The sequence below is a fragment of the Gavialis gangeticus genome, unplaced genomic scaffold, assembly GCF_001723915.1.
Source record: "Gavialis gangeticus isolate Ggan-Ray unplaced genomic scaffold, GavGan_comp1, whole genome shotgun sequence".
NCBI classification, from domain to species: domain Eukaryota; kingdom Metazoa; phylum Chordata; order Crocodylia; family Gavialidae; genus Gavialis; species Gavialis gangeticus.
In genome coordinates, this window is record NW_017728994.1 from 46,399,308 (window position 1) to 46,416,975 (window position 17,668).

General features: G+C 47.7%; 1 protein-coding gene across 7 annotated transcripts in view; it reads right to left on the reverse strand.

The window, feature by feature from the left end:
- BTRC (beta-transducin repeat containing E3 ubiquitin protein ligase) overlaps positions 1 to 17,668 on the reverse strand; it is a 147,776-nt gene that overhangs the window by 87,006 nt on the left and 43,102 nt on the right. For all 7 annotated transcript variants that reach the window (XM_019502710.1, XM_019502709.1, XM_019502708.1 and 4 more), the window contains one exon: positions 9,832 to 9,921. In XM_019502710.1, the coding sequence (XP_019358255.1) occupies positions 9,832 to 9,921 (90 nt within the window). The remainder of the gene's footprint in view (positions 1 to 9,831; positions 9,922 to 17,668) is intronic.

Here is a 17,668-nt window from a genome sequence, read left to right on the forward strand (position 1 = left end):
CCCCCCCCCCCCCCCCCCCCCCATGCTTATGCAGCAAGGAAATATTTATTCGGATACTTTCGACAAGGCTTACTGTCCCAGCGCTGTTATCTTGTCACGTTGGCGTATAATGCAGATCAGAAACAATGGATGTCTGGGTTGCGCGCTAGGATGCACGGTGCCTCCATCGTGCAAACCTGCCGGCACGTCTTGGCTGCTAATTCTAGTTTAAATAAAATGCAGCGCAGCACTAAGACTCTGGGTTTATAGGCGAAGGCAGCTTAAAACCACGCCAAACAGCATCTGTGTGCAAAGGGCTGTGCTGGATGTGCGTGCGAGGGGTGGGGTGGTCAGGCTGGTGCAGCCCTAGATTATGCACAAGGTCAGTGATTTGTTTCAAAACAGAGGAGCTTATACGGTACCTGGGCGCTCGGAGTCAAAACAGTTAGGGCTGCTCACAGAAGCTCCAGAAGAAAGGAGCAAGCCACGGAGATCATCTCCAAAGTAGCCAGGAACTAGTCCTCCTACAGAAAAATACTGTGCTGTTACAGGTGCAATAAAGGCTACTCTGCCAAGCAGCCTCACAGGAGCCTCTACCGAAGTAAACAGATGAAGTACTGAGAAGTCAGTCTATTTTGATACAGGGGTGGTCTTGAGAAGCCCAGTTGAGTCCTAAACCATTTAAAGTCCATATGTTGCATATGCAGGGAACTGCATTGTTTTGACTGCCGCCTATTTGCATGGTAGCAAGGGGAGATGGTAAAGAGGGGGATGATCAAGTATAGGGTGGTTTAGCTCCTGCTAAATGTAACCCCCAAACCGGTGCCTGCCATCCCGAAAGAGTGACAGGCAGAGCCTGGCAGCATGATCCTACATTTAAATAACAGCGGAATTAGATTAGCTCTTTGTACAGACCTGGGTGAACCAGAGGGGATACTCGTCATCGTGCCAAAAAAGTTCAATCCGCTGGGGCACATGCAAAGTGACTGGGTCCAGACTTGCATTTTAGCTGTCAGACTTATTGTCAGGATGCTGTGCCAATATGCATGAGACCAGCTCGAGACTGCAATGGAGAGGATGGGGGGGGTGGAAGCTAGGAACGGTTTAATTTTTAACCTTTGGCGAGTGCAATTTGCATAGGACAGGAACGATGCCTTCTCGCGCGTCTTGCACAGCGCTGAGCATCCTGTCAATACTTAAGCTTCTTTATTAATATTTCAAAGGATTCGACGTATGGAAGAGGCTCGTTTCCCCCCTCCCAAACGGAGGCCAGGCTGCCTCACCTCCTTCCTCCGGCTGTCCTTTCTGCCGTCAGTGCCACTAACGTGCTTTTAATGTGTTTAAATCTTTCGAATACCCTCCAGCTTAGCTCTCGGAGTCAATTCTGCCTCCCCTTTTCCCAAAGCCAACCCCCTGCTTTGTCTGGCAGGTCCGTTGCCCCTTCCAAACGGTTTGCGCTTGAAGGGGCGTGCCGCGCTTTTCTCCTTAAAATTCCTGCACTGAAAGACTGCACCATACCACACTCTGCAAAACGTGCTGATGGCACAAATTACAAGCCCCCAGCCGAACACTCCAGCCCCCACCATTCGGGCAGATTTATGTGGGCTCTTGCCGACGTTATTACAAGTCAGAGTTTATTGGGAAATTGTTACATTATGCGGAGTGTCTAACAAATTGCTTATGCTGCTATAATTGGATTACAACAGCCGCTTGCTCCCACCGGTAAGATTAGGCAAGTAGGACTCCTGCCGATCTCTGAGCGTTAGCAGTAATTTTATTTGCCTTGCCTCTCTCTTTCCTAACAACATGCCTCTTTCCCTGCCAGCTGTCTGCTGAAAAGGCACAGGCTTGTTCCTTGGCCCTAACAATGCAATTACAGCCCTGCAGATCGCACTGTTTGTGCATTAACTACAGAGCCAAAACGAGGCGAATTGATCGTTTGACTTTTGGAGCAGCCATGTGATCTCGGCGTGCGGGTGATCCGGCATGCATCAGTGGGCAATGCTGCAGTACATGCTCGATGATGAACTTGCTTCCGACGATATCCCCTCCCAGAAATGGAGCTCTAGAGCCTCCCCACCATGATCTGGATCAGTCTAGAAAGACTGACTCCATTGCATCGGTTCCTTCGCTTCGGTTGAAATCAGAACTGGTTTTAGTGTCGGATGCGTGTCACTCAACTATATGCATGGGGTCCCCGCAGCGAGTTGCGATCTAAACACGCCTTTCAGATGGGGGCTGGACTGGATGGCCGTGTGAGGTCCCTTCCAGACCTACTCTCCTACGATCCTATCGTTCACAGCGTAAGTATTAACCCAAGGACTTTTCATATTTTCCAAAGAAATTCTACTTGGGAGCCTTACATTTGGAAACAGACCACAGCAACACCTTGCCTGCCAATGCCGTTACTTGGAAAATCAAGTCTTGAGCCATTTGCGGAGGTAACGCCTGCCTGGACATCGTCCTAGGGGTGATCTCGTGCGAGGCGACACTTCTGGTTGCCTCCACAGTCATCTAGGGTTCAAAATGCTGGTGCCATTATACCTTCATTATGAAGGACGCCAGAGCATTTTAGCAGAGCCAACTTTTACAAAGGGAGACGCCTTACTGAGTTCAACGCGACTGACTCTTCATACCACAAAACCATAGCCGGTGTTGAGTGCAAATAACCACAACTCATCCTGCAGCATCACAATCCAACGCTCTCCCTAGAGCATCCATTTCTGCCACTGCTGGAGACTGCATACTGGACTGGATGGACCATGGGCCTGACCAGTATGGCACTGCTTATGTCCTAACACACATGCACAGAAGGCTTTCAGCTAAAGACAGCTGGGCACGTTCTTGTTCTTGAGAAAAAAAAAAAAAGCTGCTGTTCCATCTTTCATGCCCGTGCAGAAAAGGCAGGAGCTCAATTTTTAAGATTTCACTTAGGAAACACCCGATCCTTGACCGCGAGGAACTCAACTTCTTCCTTTGGGACAAGCAGGTCGAGTGAATGGTAATGCAATTCCAAGTCTTGGCTTTGGAGATGTTCAAGCCGGTGGTCAAAGCAGTGAGTTATGACGACCAGGTTGGCTGAACTTCTGGAATGTAAATTCTTCCATCATGTCCGGGGGGGCGGGGAAGAAATCTCATTCTACCTCTGCAGCACAATTTGTGAGAATCCATACGCGTCCGGTATTTAGCCATCCTTGCCTCAAAGGTGATTTATGAGTCCTAACTATTATATTGATATTGCTTCAATTATCCTCAAAGGCTGTTCATAAAAAAATCCCAACCAAAAACGAGTTTAACTCTTGTTTAATTCATGGCTCTGCTGACGCATAAAATGGTTCTGGAGGTTGGGGGGGGAGTGAAAAAGGAGACTGCCTAAAAGTGTTTGTGTAACTGGAGACTAAAGAAGCCTGTTAACATGTAGTTTAACACTCAAAAGAAACTCTGAACAGCTGAAATGCCTTATAAATAGCTCAGACCCAGAGGAAGTGCAAACGTCTGCATTGTGAATTGTAGATCTTAATTACAGACAATGGCTGGTACAGCAAGTAGCACGGAAAAAAAAAAGTGAAACAGTTGCACTGTTCATGGTTGGCAATAATTCTTCAGGAAAATATTTACTATCAATCAGTTATGAGAAAAGGGACTCTGCGCTCATAAAACAGCACGTTGCTTCTCATACCAGGACCATTTTGCTTCAGCATAATCTGAATTTAAACAGCTTGTTTCCTGCGGATATAATTTTGGAAATAAATAAAACAAGTCTATCAAAATCTGGAGAATGTGCTATGGGGGGAGGGCGGGGGGAGGATATCACATTTCTGTTTTAGTCATTTGCAAAGACATTATTAGACAGGGAGGGTGTGGGGTGGGAAAGGGACCTGAAGCAAAAAGCTTGACTTGACCTCCAAAAAGAAAAAAAAAAAAAGAGACCTCAAAATTAAGGTTAAACCACGCCCCCCATCCCCCACCGATGGCCATGAAAGGAAGATCAAAACCAAGTCAAGGCCTCTGAATCTGTTTGTGATGCAGTGGTCTAAAACATTCAGGATTTCATGCTGCACTTCACATATTTAAAGCGTGTTTGTGGGCAGTCAGTGATCTTCCACAATGCCCTTCTCAAATACCAGTAAGCTGTTTGTGTTATCCCCATTTCACAGACGGGAAATCTAGCACCGAAAGGCAGTGACTTGCTCAACTTCACCCACGTCAACGGAATTAACTCAGTTCCTCGCTCCCTACCACTGGCTCTTTTGACCAAATGATGATTTTAGCACCTTTCATCCCTTGGCAATTTATACCCAATCTCTAACGAGGGCAGACTGACCACCATGACAACACAGGCACATCAGGGTGGAGCGTGGCAGCTGTCAGACACCACCTGGTATCGCACATCGTTTCTGTCCCAGAGTTAAGGGGGTGGAAGAACATACTTTCTGATCAGAACTGCTGGGGCATATCAGGAAAGAAATGTAATTACTCATGTTGTTTCTATCCAAGAAACAGCCCTTTTATTCTTACATCTAGAGGATTTGGTGGTTTCAAAGCTCTGCAAAACTCTGCCTTCTGGAGAAAAATGGCAGCTCTGTGGTTTGGCCACAGTCTACAATGGTTGCAATGACCCTAGAGTAGTGAATGCCAGGGCATTTTTATGGAGCAGGAGCTAGCAGTGTGATTTAAATGGATCCAAGACACACGCAAGAAAGATTTCAGATCGATTCCTTCTACCGTTATCTGGGGCATCCTGCACAGAACCCCAAGTATTTGATTTTAAGGAGAACTTGTAGATCTGCAAATACAAGGACAATGTTGTGCTTGAGAGTCTGCAGGCCAGCGTCCGTATAGGCTTAGGACCTAAAGAGGAGCAGGCGCAGAAAGTGCCTGTACTACCACTGGACTACTTCTTCCATCATTTCTGAACACCAAAGGGGAAACTGGTTAGATAAAATTACACCTCCTCGAAAGAAAACCGTCATGTAAAAGCATTCAGTAGTCCTGAAGTTCTAAGTATAGTGTCATCACAGAGTAAAGAATTAGGGTCTTATATGCTAAAGAGGTTGGCCAAGCTGCAGGGTGCTACTGCAGCTTACTGAAGTACTCCTTTATCCAAGCATCTCATTATAAGGCCTTATAATGCCTTGAGACTGGTATTATTTAGCTGTGTTTTAGGATCACAGGGCAGTAGGGCTGGAAGGGACTTCTCAGAAGGTCATCTAGTCCAGCCTCCTGCTCAAGACAGGATCAGCCCTGACTAAACCAAGTGTCTGTCCAACCTGCTCCTGACAACCTCCAAGGATGGAGGAGGTTGCACCACTTCTCTGGGAAGTCTGCTCCAAAGCTTGGCTGCCCTCAGAGTCAAAAAGTTCTTCTTAATCTCCAGCCTCAGTTTCCCCTGCTGCAGCTTGAGGCCATGGCTCCGAGTCCTGCCCCTTGCGGCCACAGAGAATAGCCCTTCTCCACCCTCTGTAATTGCCCACCAGGTATTTGAAAGGTGTTTTTCTGGAGAGGGAAGACTGAAGCATGGTCATGAAGCAGTTTGCCCTAGGACCCAGGGTAATGGTGGCAGCTAGAAATAAAATCCTGGCAGCCAGAAATAAAATCCTGACAATCGTGTCATCACTGCACGCACCGAAGCAAGGCAAACCAGGGGTGCAAATGCAGGCCTGATTTGTGCCTGGCTCTGGCAGGCAGAGATCTTGCTGAAACAAGTGTTGGTAGCATAGGATTTTTTAGATTGCTAGGAAAGGAAAAAGTTCCTTCCCCTGGAAAATGGAGGTTCGAACACTGCTCTCATACAACGCAAGACTGAAGCTGGCCCGGCTGTAGACGTTCATACACAACAGACCTGTGTGGTGTGTTGACTGTGTAGTGCCTTGGTGTGTCAACCGGCAAGTTTCTTACTAGAGAAAGCCCTTTGAATTAGAAAGGAGCCAGGGAAGAGGAGGATCTGGCAGGCCCAGGACGGACAGTGAGAGCCAGATCTAATCAAGTCCAACTGACGAGAACAGTAGCAGACAAGACGTCTCATTCCTACCCATTAAAGGAAACAATAACACAGCCAAGGATCCTGTGGACTTTCCTGCATGGTCTCTGGCAGAAGGGCCGACTAAACCAAGACCTACGCAAAACCCAGACCAGCTCCGTTGCGGAGAGGGGCAGAAATGGGCTCACCTTGGCACACAGGGAACTGAGATCAGCAGCAGAAAGCAAGTGGAATAGGATGCTGAATGGTGATGAGACACCACATTTGCAGGGCCAGAAGCATCCCTGGAATCGGTGACATGCCAGGGTTTGGAGGGTTTCCCCCGCCCCCATTTGTTTGCTTTTTAAACAGCGCACTCCTCTAATAAGGGATGGAGCACACACCAACGGTGCTGCCTGGCCTGGAGATCCTGGCTCGTGGAACATGGCACAAACAATAGAGGCAGATGCTCACTTGGCTGGGTTTCAATGAGCCTCATTAAAATCAACACCCTGTCCTTGGAGCTGAGGTTCAAGCTAGCTTCTGCCTCCTTCACCCAAATGCCACTAACTCCTGGGAACAGCATCCATCCGCAGCGGCAGACTAGGAGCAGCGGCGTGGAGGGAAAATGTGTCCCGTGTTGTTCTGTGCGGCTAAGATGTAAAGAAGTTGCACACAGATCTATTACCATTTTGGACACACGTCCTCTGCAGAAGTCACCACCACCTTTGTGGCCGGCAGAGGAGGACACAGCCCAACCAGGTACTTGGAAGGAGGGTAGTAAGAGATGGTGTAGGGGACACCTCCATCCCGAAACACCCATGCACCCAATTCAATGAAACAAACGTAAATGTCACACCCTCCTCTCTCCATGCACACTGGGAAGTGTTTGAAGTGCAAACGTGTCTAAAACAACCTTACTTGCTCTCTGTTCATTTTGCTGTATCCAAGTACCTCCAGGTTCCAATATGGTAGAGCTTCAGAGGACAAATTCCTGCCAAAAGGCAGGGATGAGGCCAACATGCATGCAAAAAAAAAATCACCAAAACTTGGGGGTGGGTTAACATTAGCATGCATCCCCCTCCAAGAGAGCCACAGCACTTAACTGTCCAAGATGCTGCCAGCCTGTGTCTTATGTGAGGACTGGCTGTGAGCTAGGTACTGCACAAAACCTGTCATGGACAAGATCTTGTGATAGACCCAGACGTGACACTGTGTGGCTACAGGGTGACATCTCGACACTACATTGCAGAATACTCTAAGATGTTATTTAACTTCAGCTGCTCTCTCCAATTTAGGAAGAAGAATGACTAGCATGGCTGACTGCAACCAAAGGTGGCACAGACTGTACCTATCTGAGATGCTTGCATGTCCAGTGGCTTCAATTCTAGAGCTGGGGGTTTCCAAGCTGTGGTATGCATACCCCTGGGGGTTACGCAAGACATCTCTGGGGGGTACACAGGAGAAATTGTGTAGTGGCAGATTTAATTTTCATTATAATAACTGGTTATTTAAGGGGTTAAAATACAAAATGCATGCTGGTAGGGGTATGTGGGCAGCTGGTACCTCTGGAACGGGGTACGCAATAAGAAAAAGTTGGGAACCTCTGCTCTAGAGGATGCAGGAGACCCTCTATCTGCAAGCCCAGCTGAAATGACAATATCAGACACTGTCCAAGGTCAGAAACTGAATGCAGCAGGGCCATGACGTCAAGTTTAGCCACAATGGTGCCCAAGCAACAATCCTGCTCAGCAGCTGCAAAACAAGTCATTCTATTTTGAAACATGATCGAATCAACAAGAGACTAAATGGCGAAGCTGACACGTGCCTGGGACTCGGTGCTGACACTGCTCCGCCGCACTAAGAAGGGTGATGGTAACGCTAGAAGTGTGGTCTTTTGAATGAGATAACAATCCCTTCCATCTTTTGCAAATGGATGTCTCAAGAGAAGTTGAAAATCCTGGTACAACTGGAAGACAGTGAAGTAAAGGAACCTAGGCACCTCCTTGCCAGCAGTTCTCCTCTCCTTGTAATTGCACTGTCCAAGTTTGAGACACCTATCAATCACGGTGGATAAAACCCAGCCCCGTGCAGGGGGCTAGCCCACAACCTACCTACTCCACCCTGTGTTAAGCAGTTCCCAGGCTGTGCTGGTGGCTCCACTCTGAGTATCCAGCTAGCTGGGCTTTGAAGTGCTTTGATACATTACGAAAGGTTCTGAGCAAACCTATTTGTTTTACAACTGGATGGCCAGAGTGTCGGGAACACACGAGTCAGTATTAACGGGAAGCAATTACCCAGGGTGGGGAAATGTATCCAGAAGAACGCCCTTTATAAGCCAATGCAAAACACATGTTCTAGAGATGCAATCCTTATACCCAAGAGATGCAGGCTTCTATCTCTGGGGCCAGAGAACAACGCTATCTCAACAACATGAAAGGTGTCTCGCAGTCTATGGCGCCTGCCTTGCAGCTTGTCAGCAACCCGTTGAAAATATTTATTAGGAGCGATCTGCTTTTCTGGCTTCCCCATAGATGGGCACCAAGCAGAATCTGCAGTCTGACTGCACATGCTGGCGGCTTTAGTCTGCTCACGAGCAGCTTTGTGACACCAGGATACAAACCTGCGATACACAAAGGGCATTTTGCTGAGGGCTGCACTGGTATGCTGTCAAGGAGGATTTCACCTACTCGGTAAAAGAAAAAAAATGGGTCTAACTTCAGATGTCAGTACGTGGTACTTTATCTCTTGAGCTGAGAGACCAGTCTGGCTGCCTGAATTGAAAAGCAGCACTTAATGCTGGGATATGTAGTTTCCATGGACTGCACCTCTAACCCATGACGACTACAAGCTGAGTGATGGCAGGTTGTAGGCCCACAAGCTGCTCAGTGAATCACCTGCATGCAGTGCCAGTTGTGCAACAGGCCCATTTACTGATGGAAAATAAAAAGGGGCCACAGTATCCAGCTTTGCACCAGTGACGCCCAGGCTGAAAAAACAACAGCTGAGAGCTGGTTCAAAGGTGGATCCTGCACAGATCTCTCCAAGCTGAAAAAGGAAGCGAAAGGAGAAGATCCAAGGAATAAGCAGTGAGAAGAGGGGGTAGGTTTTATAGCGGTCGTGTTGTGGTGACAGAGGAGCAACAAACTGCCAGCTGGTTCCAGTAACAGATGGCTGCATGCACTGATCTGTCCTGCATGCCTACTTCCAACCTCCTTCCAATGGAAACATGAAGCTTATGCAAGGCTAAACATGTCCTTTACACAGGCCTTTTTATGCATATGGTATCATGGCTGGAATGTTTTCCGCTTGTGCGCACAATCCCTCGTGGAGCTGGCTTCTTTTTCTCTAGTTATATTTAGGTTTAGGAAAAAGCTGGTGGTTATTGACATTTCAGCTCTTCCCCTTCCAATGGGTGCATCTAGTACATCTCTTCCCATTCCCACTGCTGTGTTGGGTTTCATTGTTAATCGGGTTTTTCTTGCGGTGCCAGGCATCAGAAAGCCCTGCGTGCAAAGAGCCTCCATCCGGCACGTGCAGGTGTAACTCTGGGTAGTGACCGGCAGAGGGTGCTGGAGACAATCATTCAATGGGAAGAATACCCACCCCACCCCCAAACCCTCCTCCCTGGGAAGGACTTGCTGTTCCTACACATGCAGCCACCCTGTGGACAGGGGAAACCAGGGACCCAAACTCCCACTCCCCATGCAGAAGCACAGCACCCCAAAAGGTAGGGGATAGGCCTTCCATGAAGGCCAGAAAGGCGGTCCAAAGCGTCTGCTGTACAAAATACGTTTGTCATAACCCATTCTTCCAGGATAACCTCTCCCTGCTTAACAGCAAACACGCTGCTCACAAAAAAGACACCGAAATAGAGCCACTCGATCACTTACTTTGGCCACGCAGTTTTCCGTCTTCATTGCGGTGCTTCCTAGACACACGGTTTCCTGGTTTAAGCACAGTCTGGCACAGCTGTTGTAGGTCTGTGGAAAGATGACAATGGTTCTCAACAGAGGAGCACAGCTTTGCTTTGCGGGCATCTCATTTTTGGTGCAAGGTACTCTCATGGCCCTCTGAAGCCACCCTACTGTATTTCTGAACCGCTCTCCTCCTCAAGGAGGGGAGGTGAAGTGTGAAGGCTCGCACAAACAAGTGTGCACTGTTCATCTGTACAGGGTGTGCGTGCATGTGTGTGTACATAGCATTATGCTACCCTCCGTGCATGGATATATTGTATTCTTATTTATTTACTTTTTAAATAGAAGGGGAAAATATTGCAAACCATATGGCAATTTCAAGCTTTACCAGGAAAAAAAGGGAAGAGGGAGAGGAGACAAATTAGTTTTGTATTCTTTTTTCTTGCTTGTTTAGGAGTATAAAGACAAAGGGCGGAGGGAGGTGCTCTTTTCCTGAGCCTCTATGGATTCTTATAATAAAATATCTGGGGGGAAAAGGCCCATTACAAAAGCAGACCTGATAAGCTGCAGACTGTACCTCCAGTCTCCCAGCTTCTGGGTGTTTGTCCTTTTGGATCAGATGTCCTCTGGGCACGGGACATCTCTTCCTACCTCTTCAGACAACGGGAGACACCTCAGCCTCGGGAGACACCTCAGGGATGTGCTCTCCCCTCCTTTGTAAAGCCCTCTGAGATCACACCGTGATAGGAAAGTAGGGCTGGAAGAGACCTTACAAGGTCATCCAGTCCAAACCTCTGCTCAAGGCAGGATTGTCCCTAATAAACCATCCCAACCAAGCGTCTGCCCAACCTGCTCTGGAAAACTTCCAAGGATGGAGAGTCTACTACCTCTCTAGGTGCCTGGCTCCAATGCTCGACCACCCTTGGAGCCAGAAAGTTCCTCCTCATCTCCAACCTGAATTCCCCCTGCTGCAGCTTGAAGCTGCTTCTCCGAGTCCTGTCCCCTACGGTCAAGAGAGAAAAGCCCATCTCCATCCTCTCTACAATCACCCTGCGGTATTTGAAGACTGTTAACACATCCCCCCGCAGTCTTCTCTTCTCCAGACTAAATGAATGAGATAATGCATGGGAAGTGCAATGGACGGAATAATTAAGAAGGCTCATGCTGCAGTTTGATGGGTTTTGCTATTTAAGCTCAGACATCCTAAACCAGACGGGTCTCTAAGGCCCCTCTACACGTGCAGGTAAAGGCACGATGTGATCTAATGCATGGTTGTATCTCCTGCCAGGACACACGTGCATGGCAGGAGGTGTGGTTGGGGGCTTGCGCATTATATCTCATTGCGCCTTATGCTGGTGCAGGGGGAGCCTGATGCCACCAGCAAGAAGCAAGGGCCCACAGCTGGGAGCCCCACACACCCCAGTTGAAGGGCACACCATGCACCCCCAGACATGGAGCATCACTGCTGCAGTGATCTCCATGCCCTGGGGGTGCAGGAAACCCCTGCGCCCAGAAATCAGTGTCCCCAGGGTTTCTCACACCCCTGGTAGGAGGAATGGCCTCTGCAGCAATCCTCCAGCCCAGGGGGCCTCCTGCACCCTGGAGCTCTAGGGATTAGGGCAGCCATGATTCTGGGGGTTTTCAGCACCCCTGGACCTCAGGGATGACAGATGCCTCAGTCCCTTAGGCTCCGGGTATTTATGCTGGGCATGGTTCACCCCTCCAGTGAAAAGCCCAGCAGCTGATGGGACTCCCAGCTGCAGGGGAGACCCTGCTGCACATGCAAATCAGAGCTAGATAGCAACCAGCTATAAACTCAGTACACAGTTCCAAGGTCTAACTTTACAGCTGATGGGAGCTTTTTATTGTGTGATAGCTACCTTGCATGTGTAGCTGGTCTCCAGGTAGCTGCATAATTAACCAGTTAATTGGGCAACACCTGTAACACGTAGAGGGGGCCTAATAAAGATCTTTTCTTCCCAAGCCCTTGTCTGCCCAAGCTTGGTTTGATAACACTCAGTCTACCGGTAACAGGATGACTGTGGCATCCAGAAGCTGCAGGTATGAATCAGGACCCTGTTACATTAAGTCAGGAACAAACAGAGAACAAGAGCTCAGAATCCAAGTAGAGGACAGCAGAGCGATGGGAAGAGCACAAGGAAACACCACCAGTGCACCAGGTACTGAACTATCACTGAAGGCATCGCAGCAAAAGGAATATTGGAGAAGTTTACGAGGAATCTCCTTCCCAAATCAAGGGGCAGCAAAGGAGAATGGGATGATGTAGCTGGGGCTGGCCCTGCTTTGAGCATGGGGCTGGACTAAATGCAATGTCCTGAGGTCCCTTCCCACCCTCACTGTCTGTGGTTCTGTGAGAAAGCAGGAAAGGGGCTTGTCTACAGATGTTGGAAATGGGTGACGAGAACTGCTGAGCCTCTCGATAGTGGACCAGAGGATAAATAGGGAGCAATGAACTGCCTTTATGGAAAGGCAATTTATTTTGATGCCTTACAAAGAAATGCCCTGGTAAACCAAAGAAAGGCAGGCTGCACACTGCACAGGTCCTTGCAAGGCACATGGAGGGGGACAGCGGATGGGAGGGGACACACAGGGGCACTCACCTTACCCAGGGGCCTTCAAGGTCTTCCTTCCAAAGCATCAGTTTATTCATTCAACCCCAGACTTGCAAGACACCATAACACTCTCAGTCCACACACTGTAAAGGCCCAGAGGCCTTGGTGTCTCCTCCCAAGCCAGTCACCAGAGCCAACCTCCCTTGTGCTGGTTCTTCCCTTCCAGCCACCCCAAGCTGAACAGGCTCGGCCCCCGTCACAAGTCCAACACTCAGTCCAGGTGCAGACTGACGGCCCACAGCTCGGTGCATAAACCTTCCCACCCCGGACGGTGCTCGTCCATTACTCTTCTCAGGACTTCCTAACTGGGAAAGGAACGAGCCCTAACAAGACTGCAGGATGCTCTGGCTCACGCCGACGTTCCTCCAAGCCAGAACGCCAAGACCTGGCGGGAGAGGGTGGGGAGCAGGCAGCACTTGGCAATTTCCAACGCTGGATCCCAAAGGAGACGTTGAAAGACGGGAGTGCATGAATCCTCTCAAACAGCCCTGTGTCACGTGGGTCAGCACAACGGGTCTAGACTCAACCTGGGATTAGGTCTCAAGCATAAAGGAGCTTGACGGCCTCCACCTCCCCGAGGAAATTTGCTGACACCATAAAACCATCCGTTTGCTACGCTGAGTGCTTCCTACTCAGGGGACAGATGAGAACCAAGTGTTATGAATTACGATTTAGAGGCACACTGACCTAACTGGTACGGGGAGGTATGGACACTGCCTGCCTGCACTGCGCTCCAGACTATTCGACTCAAACCTCATCCAAAGTGGATTCAGCCTGTAATTTGAGGGGAAAACCCTTGAGAAGTTGATTCCTTCTCCCTCGTCAAAACATCTGCATCTCTGCTTCCCCGCCCATGAGTTGGGGATAGAGCTACCTGCCTTGCAAATCTATTTGGAGGATCAGCCTTTGCACGGTGATTTGAAAATATCATGTGCTATGTTAGTGCTAAACCATCAGCCATGTAGTTCTTCCTCCGCACTTTGTCTTGCCATGAAAACGGTGAAAGGAGCTGAAACTTAAAAGGAACATGAAAAATGCTTGAGTCTCGAGTAACTAAGAAGAGCAGTGAATCCCGGTGAAGATTTATACATGCCCTACAGCAAGCTCAGGAAGGTCTCAAGCTAGAACTTAAAGGGTGAAGCAAGCGCTCTTCTAAATTAATACAGAAGTCAAAGTTATTCAGTCACAGACAGTGCACGCATGCATGCTAACAGGTTACAACGAATATCGGGCGGATGTATTCCTTCCTTCCGCAAGTCTCCAGTTCCCAGATCTGTTTTTTGCCTGGATCCTATCTCAAACTGAGCTTTGGTGCTACAGCTCGTATGGCTGCCTGGGAGACTAAATGCTGACCCCAAGTCTGGGAAGAGGAAAAACTTTTCAGATCGCCTTAAAAATGGACCCCTTTAAAGTTCTTATCTTGTCTGAAGGCGGCCAAGGTTTTCCTTGCCCTCCGTCGAGATAACAGGTTTCCGTGCCATAGGAAGCACTTTGAAACGGTAGCCTGGTTCGACGCCAGAGGCAGATAGCTTTGCGTTGGAGTGCTTTAATATGTTTTTATATTGCGTATAAAGCATGCAAACATAAACCAGTTTGTTGAAAACTACCTTCTTTGTGGAAGCCGGCTGTAATTCTGAACAAGTTTTCAATTTTCGCACTGCTGCTAGGGTAAAACATTTTAAAGAGTTTAATTTTTACAGTGGCTTCAATGACACAGGATTATCTAACAAAGTAATGGCTAATCAATAGAGGGTTTAGTTGTCAGGTGAAACATATAACACACTAAAAGGGATTGATTGCCCGACTCCTCCTTATTTACTAGGAGGTATATATTTAAAATGACACAAACTTGTTACCAACTGCATTCCTTTAACCTTGCAAAAGCCGTTTGAGAAGAGTGTTAAGCAGCCCTATAGCAAAACAAGATCTAATGAAAAAAAACAAACCCTACAACTATATGGCAGCCCCAAATCATGTCAGGAGCAGGGGAGACCACAAAGCCGCATTCGTTCTCAGCCAACGGCTTAAAATGCCACAAAATGCTAGACTGTAGTTCACTAAACATCGAGTTTTTAGCTGAATTTGTTCCACAAGTATTTTAAGTTGGGTTTTTTCCAGTGCTTGTGTGGCTCCATCTGATAGACTGTCTATTTAAAGAGAGAGCCCGTGACCCTGAGCTCCTTGGGCTCACGCTTCCCCCCCCTCCGAAATGATGGGGAATGAAGGCAGCGAGCCCGGCTGAAGCACCGAACCCAAAGTGGAATTGCGTTTATATGGATTTCAACTTGCGGAAAAGCCATTTCTTCGGCCATTAATTCAGAGAATCCCCAAGTCCTTGAACAAAACTCCTCTTTTTAATAGACACTGCAACCCAGGAGCTCAATAAGATTTTTTTCCCCACTAGTTAATAATTACATGATTTATCAGAGAAAGATAACACTAATAAAAACACAGCAAAAAGACAGAGCCCATAGCCTTCCTCCAAGTCATTTTCAGGGAGCAGATTATTAAACTGCTTCTTTTTGAACAAGGGCTTTTGTAGCTAAGCACAAATTGTCAAACGGTAAGAAAAAAAAAGAAAAAAAGAAAAAGTTATTAGACTCCGAAGGATTCAGCAGAACTGGGAAGATATATAAACAAATCACTCCAGCAGATTTGGAAAGATCGCTTTCATCTCGCTTGCAGAGTCTTGGGAGACCTGCATTAATTACCCTTAAAGGTCTTGCACATGGACTACGGAAAAGAAATGCACTTTATTTATTTATTTCAAACGAGGTGCTGCTTCAGAAAGTATTAAATAATGTCTACAAATGGAAAAGCATCTTTATAAATGGGTAATTAAAAAACCGGAGACTAAAATTAAGTCAAGCTGCAAAGCATTACCCAGAAGCCACCGTGATGAATATACATACGTAGATATAGATATTTACATTTTTTAAGATTAAAATGTGGCTCTCCGCAGCCTAGTGGGCTTCCAGGGGTGGGGGAAAGGGGGTCTCTGTGGGAATGTTGTAAGGCAAAATTCACACTTGCCAAACCCAAAAGCTAACACGCTTACGGGACTGTCCCAAAAGCGCAGTTTGTCATATTGCAATTACACCTTCTGACTGCGAACCGCAGAGTCCTTAATATTGCCACTAGAGGGAAGAAGTGTCTCAACACATGGCAATGGTGGATGGGGAGTGGGTTTCCTTGAGCAATTACCATAACAAAGCTCCCTTGGCTGTGTGTACCTTCTAATTACTCAGTACAATTAAAATGACTAACTTAAAACAAACAGCAAAACCCCCTTTCCAACCTGCCTGTTATTTGAGCTGGCATTAAATCTTAAATTCCCCGCCCCTTCATCCATCAAAGCAGGAAAAAAGGGGGGTATGTCACCATGCCACCACAGGGCTATTCAGCAAAGTCAAAAGCATTTTAAAAAAAAGAAAAGAAAAAAGAAAAGAAAACAAAGAGCAAGGAAAACTGGATCTCTTGTAAAAAAGAAAAAAGAAAAAAAGAAATGTCGTGGTATTTAGCCATCTGGTAGCTGCTTGAAAACAAATTGCCCTCAAAAGAGCAAAATACAGTATGTCTCCTCTCAGTTCACTGGCTTATGAATCAGACTTTTTTTTTTTTTTTTTTTTTTTAAATGTAGACACGCTAATGTCAGACTTTCGAGCTGCCGTGGCTTTTCCCTCCCGCCCGCTCAAGAGCGCAAAGCCAGGCTGGGCCCAGCCGGAGCCGATCAAGTTACTCTGAACCTGGGCGGGCGATTTGCAGCCTCTCTGGGGCAACCAGCGCTCAGAAACCCTCTGGACTTTCAATTATTTATTTTTGGCAGTGACTGGCGGATCCGCAAAGGTTTAAATCTTCTGTTTCACGAGGCTCGCGATTAAGGGAAGATGGCAGCCGAGCGATTTTTCTTGCCATTGACAATTTGTGACACTTCTCCAGCAGCGCGCAAGGTGTTGAAAACCTGGCAGCTGTTACCTCCTGGGATGCAGCTCCTTTTTTATCCTCCCCTGACAGTTTAACTCAATGGGTCAGCACCTTTAAAGACGGCAAAGTATCACTGGAGTGGATGGAGGCTTGAATTACGGCGCCCTCCCTAATCAATGTAAACCCTCACTGCAGGTGAAACTCTTCATCTATAGAGGTGCACAGGGGAGGAAAATGTAATGCCCTGAGCCAGATGGTTTTCATCTTGTTTTTTAAAGAAGAAAAGAACAAGCTAACAAGGGGACAGCCACTTTGTTAGCTTCTTGGCCTCTCTCATGGCTTCGGATCCGCAGGGTGCCAGCCGCACAAGGGGAAAGAATACAGAAAAACATAAACACTTAAAGAAATATAACTGGGGGGTCGACAACATGCTGCTTTCAAAGAGGCGAGAGCCCTGCTCAGGGCTTTATTTATCACGGCCCACGTTCTTCAGATGGTAAGTGGACACGAGCACAAAAGGCAGGGGGAGTAAGACAAGGCTGGCAATTTACTCAATTACCGAGGAATGCAGAAATGCAGCGAGGCTGACAGATCCCATTAGCACGGATGCTGAAAGGACCCAGTGGCTTCTGTGCCACGAGGCCCCGTTTTCGTCGGGACTCAGGCTCCGGCGCCTCCCTAATGCTCTGGATAAACGTTGGCTGCACGTTAAAGAAATGGATCCCTTTTAATTCGGTTTTGGGAGGGGGGAAAACTCCCCCTCCCCCTGCCCCCTTTTTTAAACAGGCTATTAAGTATTTATTACTTTAATGAGGCTTTGCACCTAACTTCTTCCCAGCACACATTATTAAGAGGGAGAAATGCATTAAGCAGGGCAATTCGAAAGGGCCCCGATCCGCTGCTCAGGAAGAGGAAAACTGGAACTGCAAACCTCTCATCTGGATTAAGGGAAGCGCCTGCAAACAGGCCTTCAAAACTTCCCTTTGTGATGCACGTCGGAGGGTCATTTGGAGGGGGATGAAACGTGCCTGAGCACAGACTACAAGTAAAATGTCCAATTGCCACTGCCCTCCATCTTCCCCTGCCTGGTCCTTTTGTCTGTCTTCCCATGCTGCGGTTTGTCTTGCACATCAAGCTCTTCCGGGTGGACTGGTGCCTATCCTGTCTTCAAAACAGGCCCTATGGCAGGCCGCAGGCACTATATTTGCTTTCCAAATGTAATCCTAAATCCCAACAGCAGACAAATTCTGTGCCAA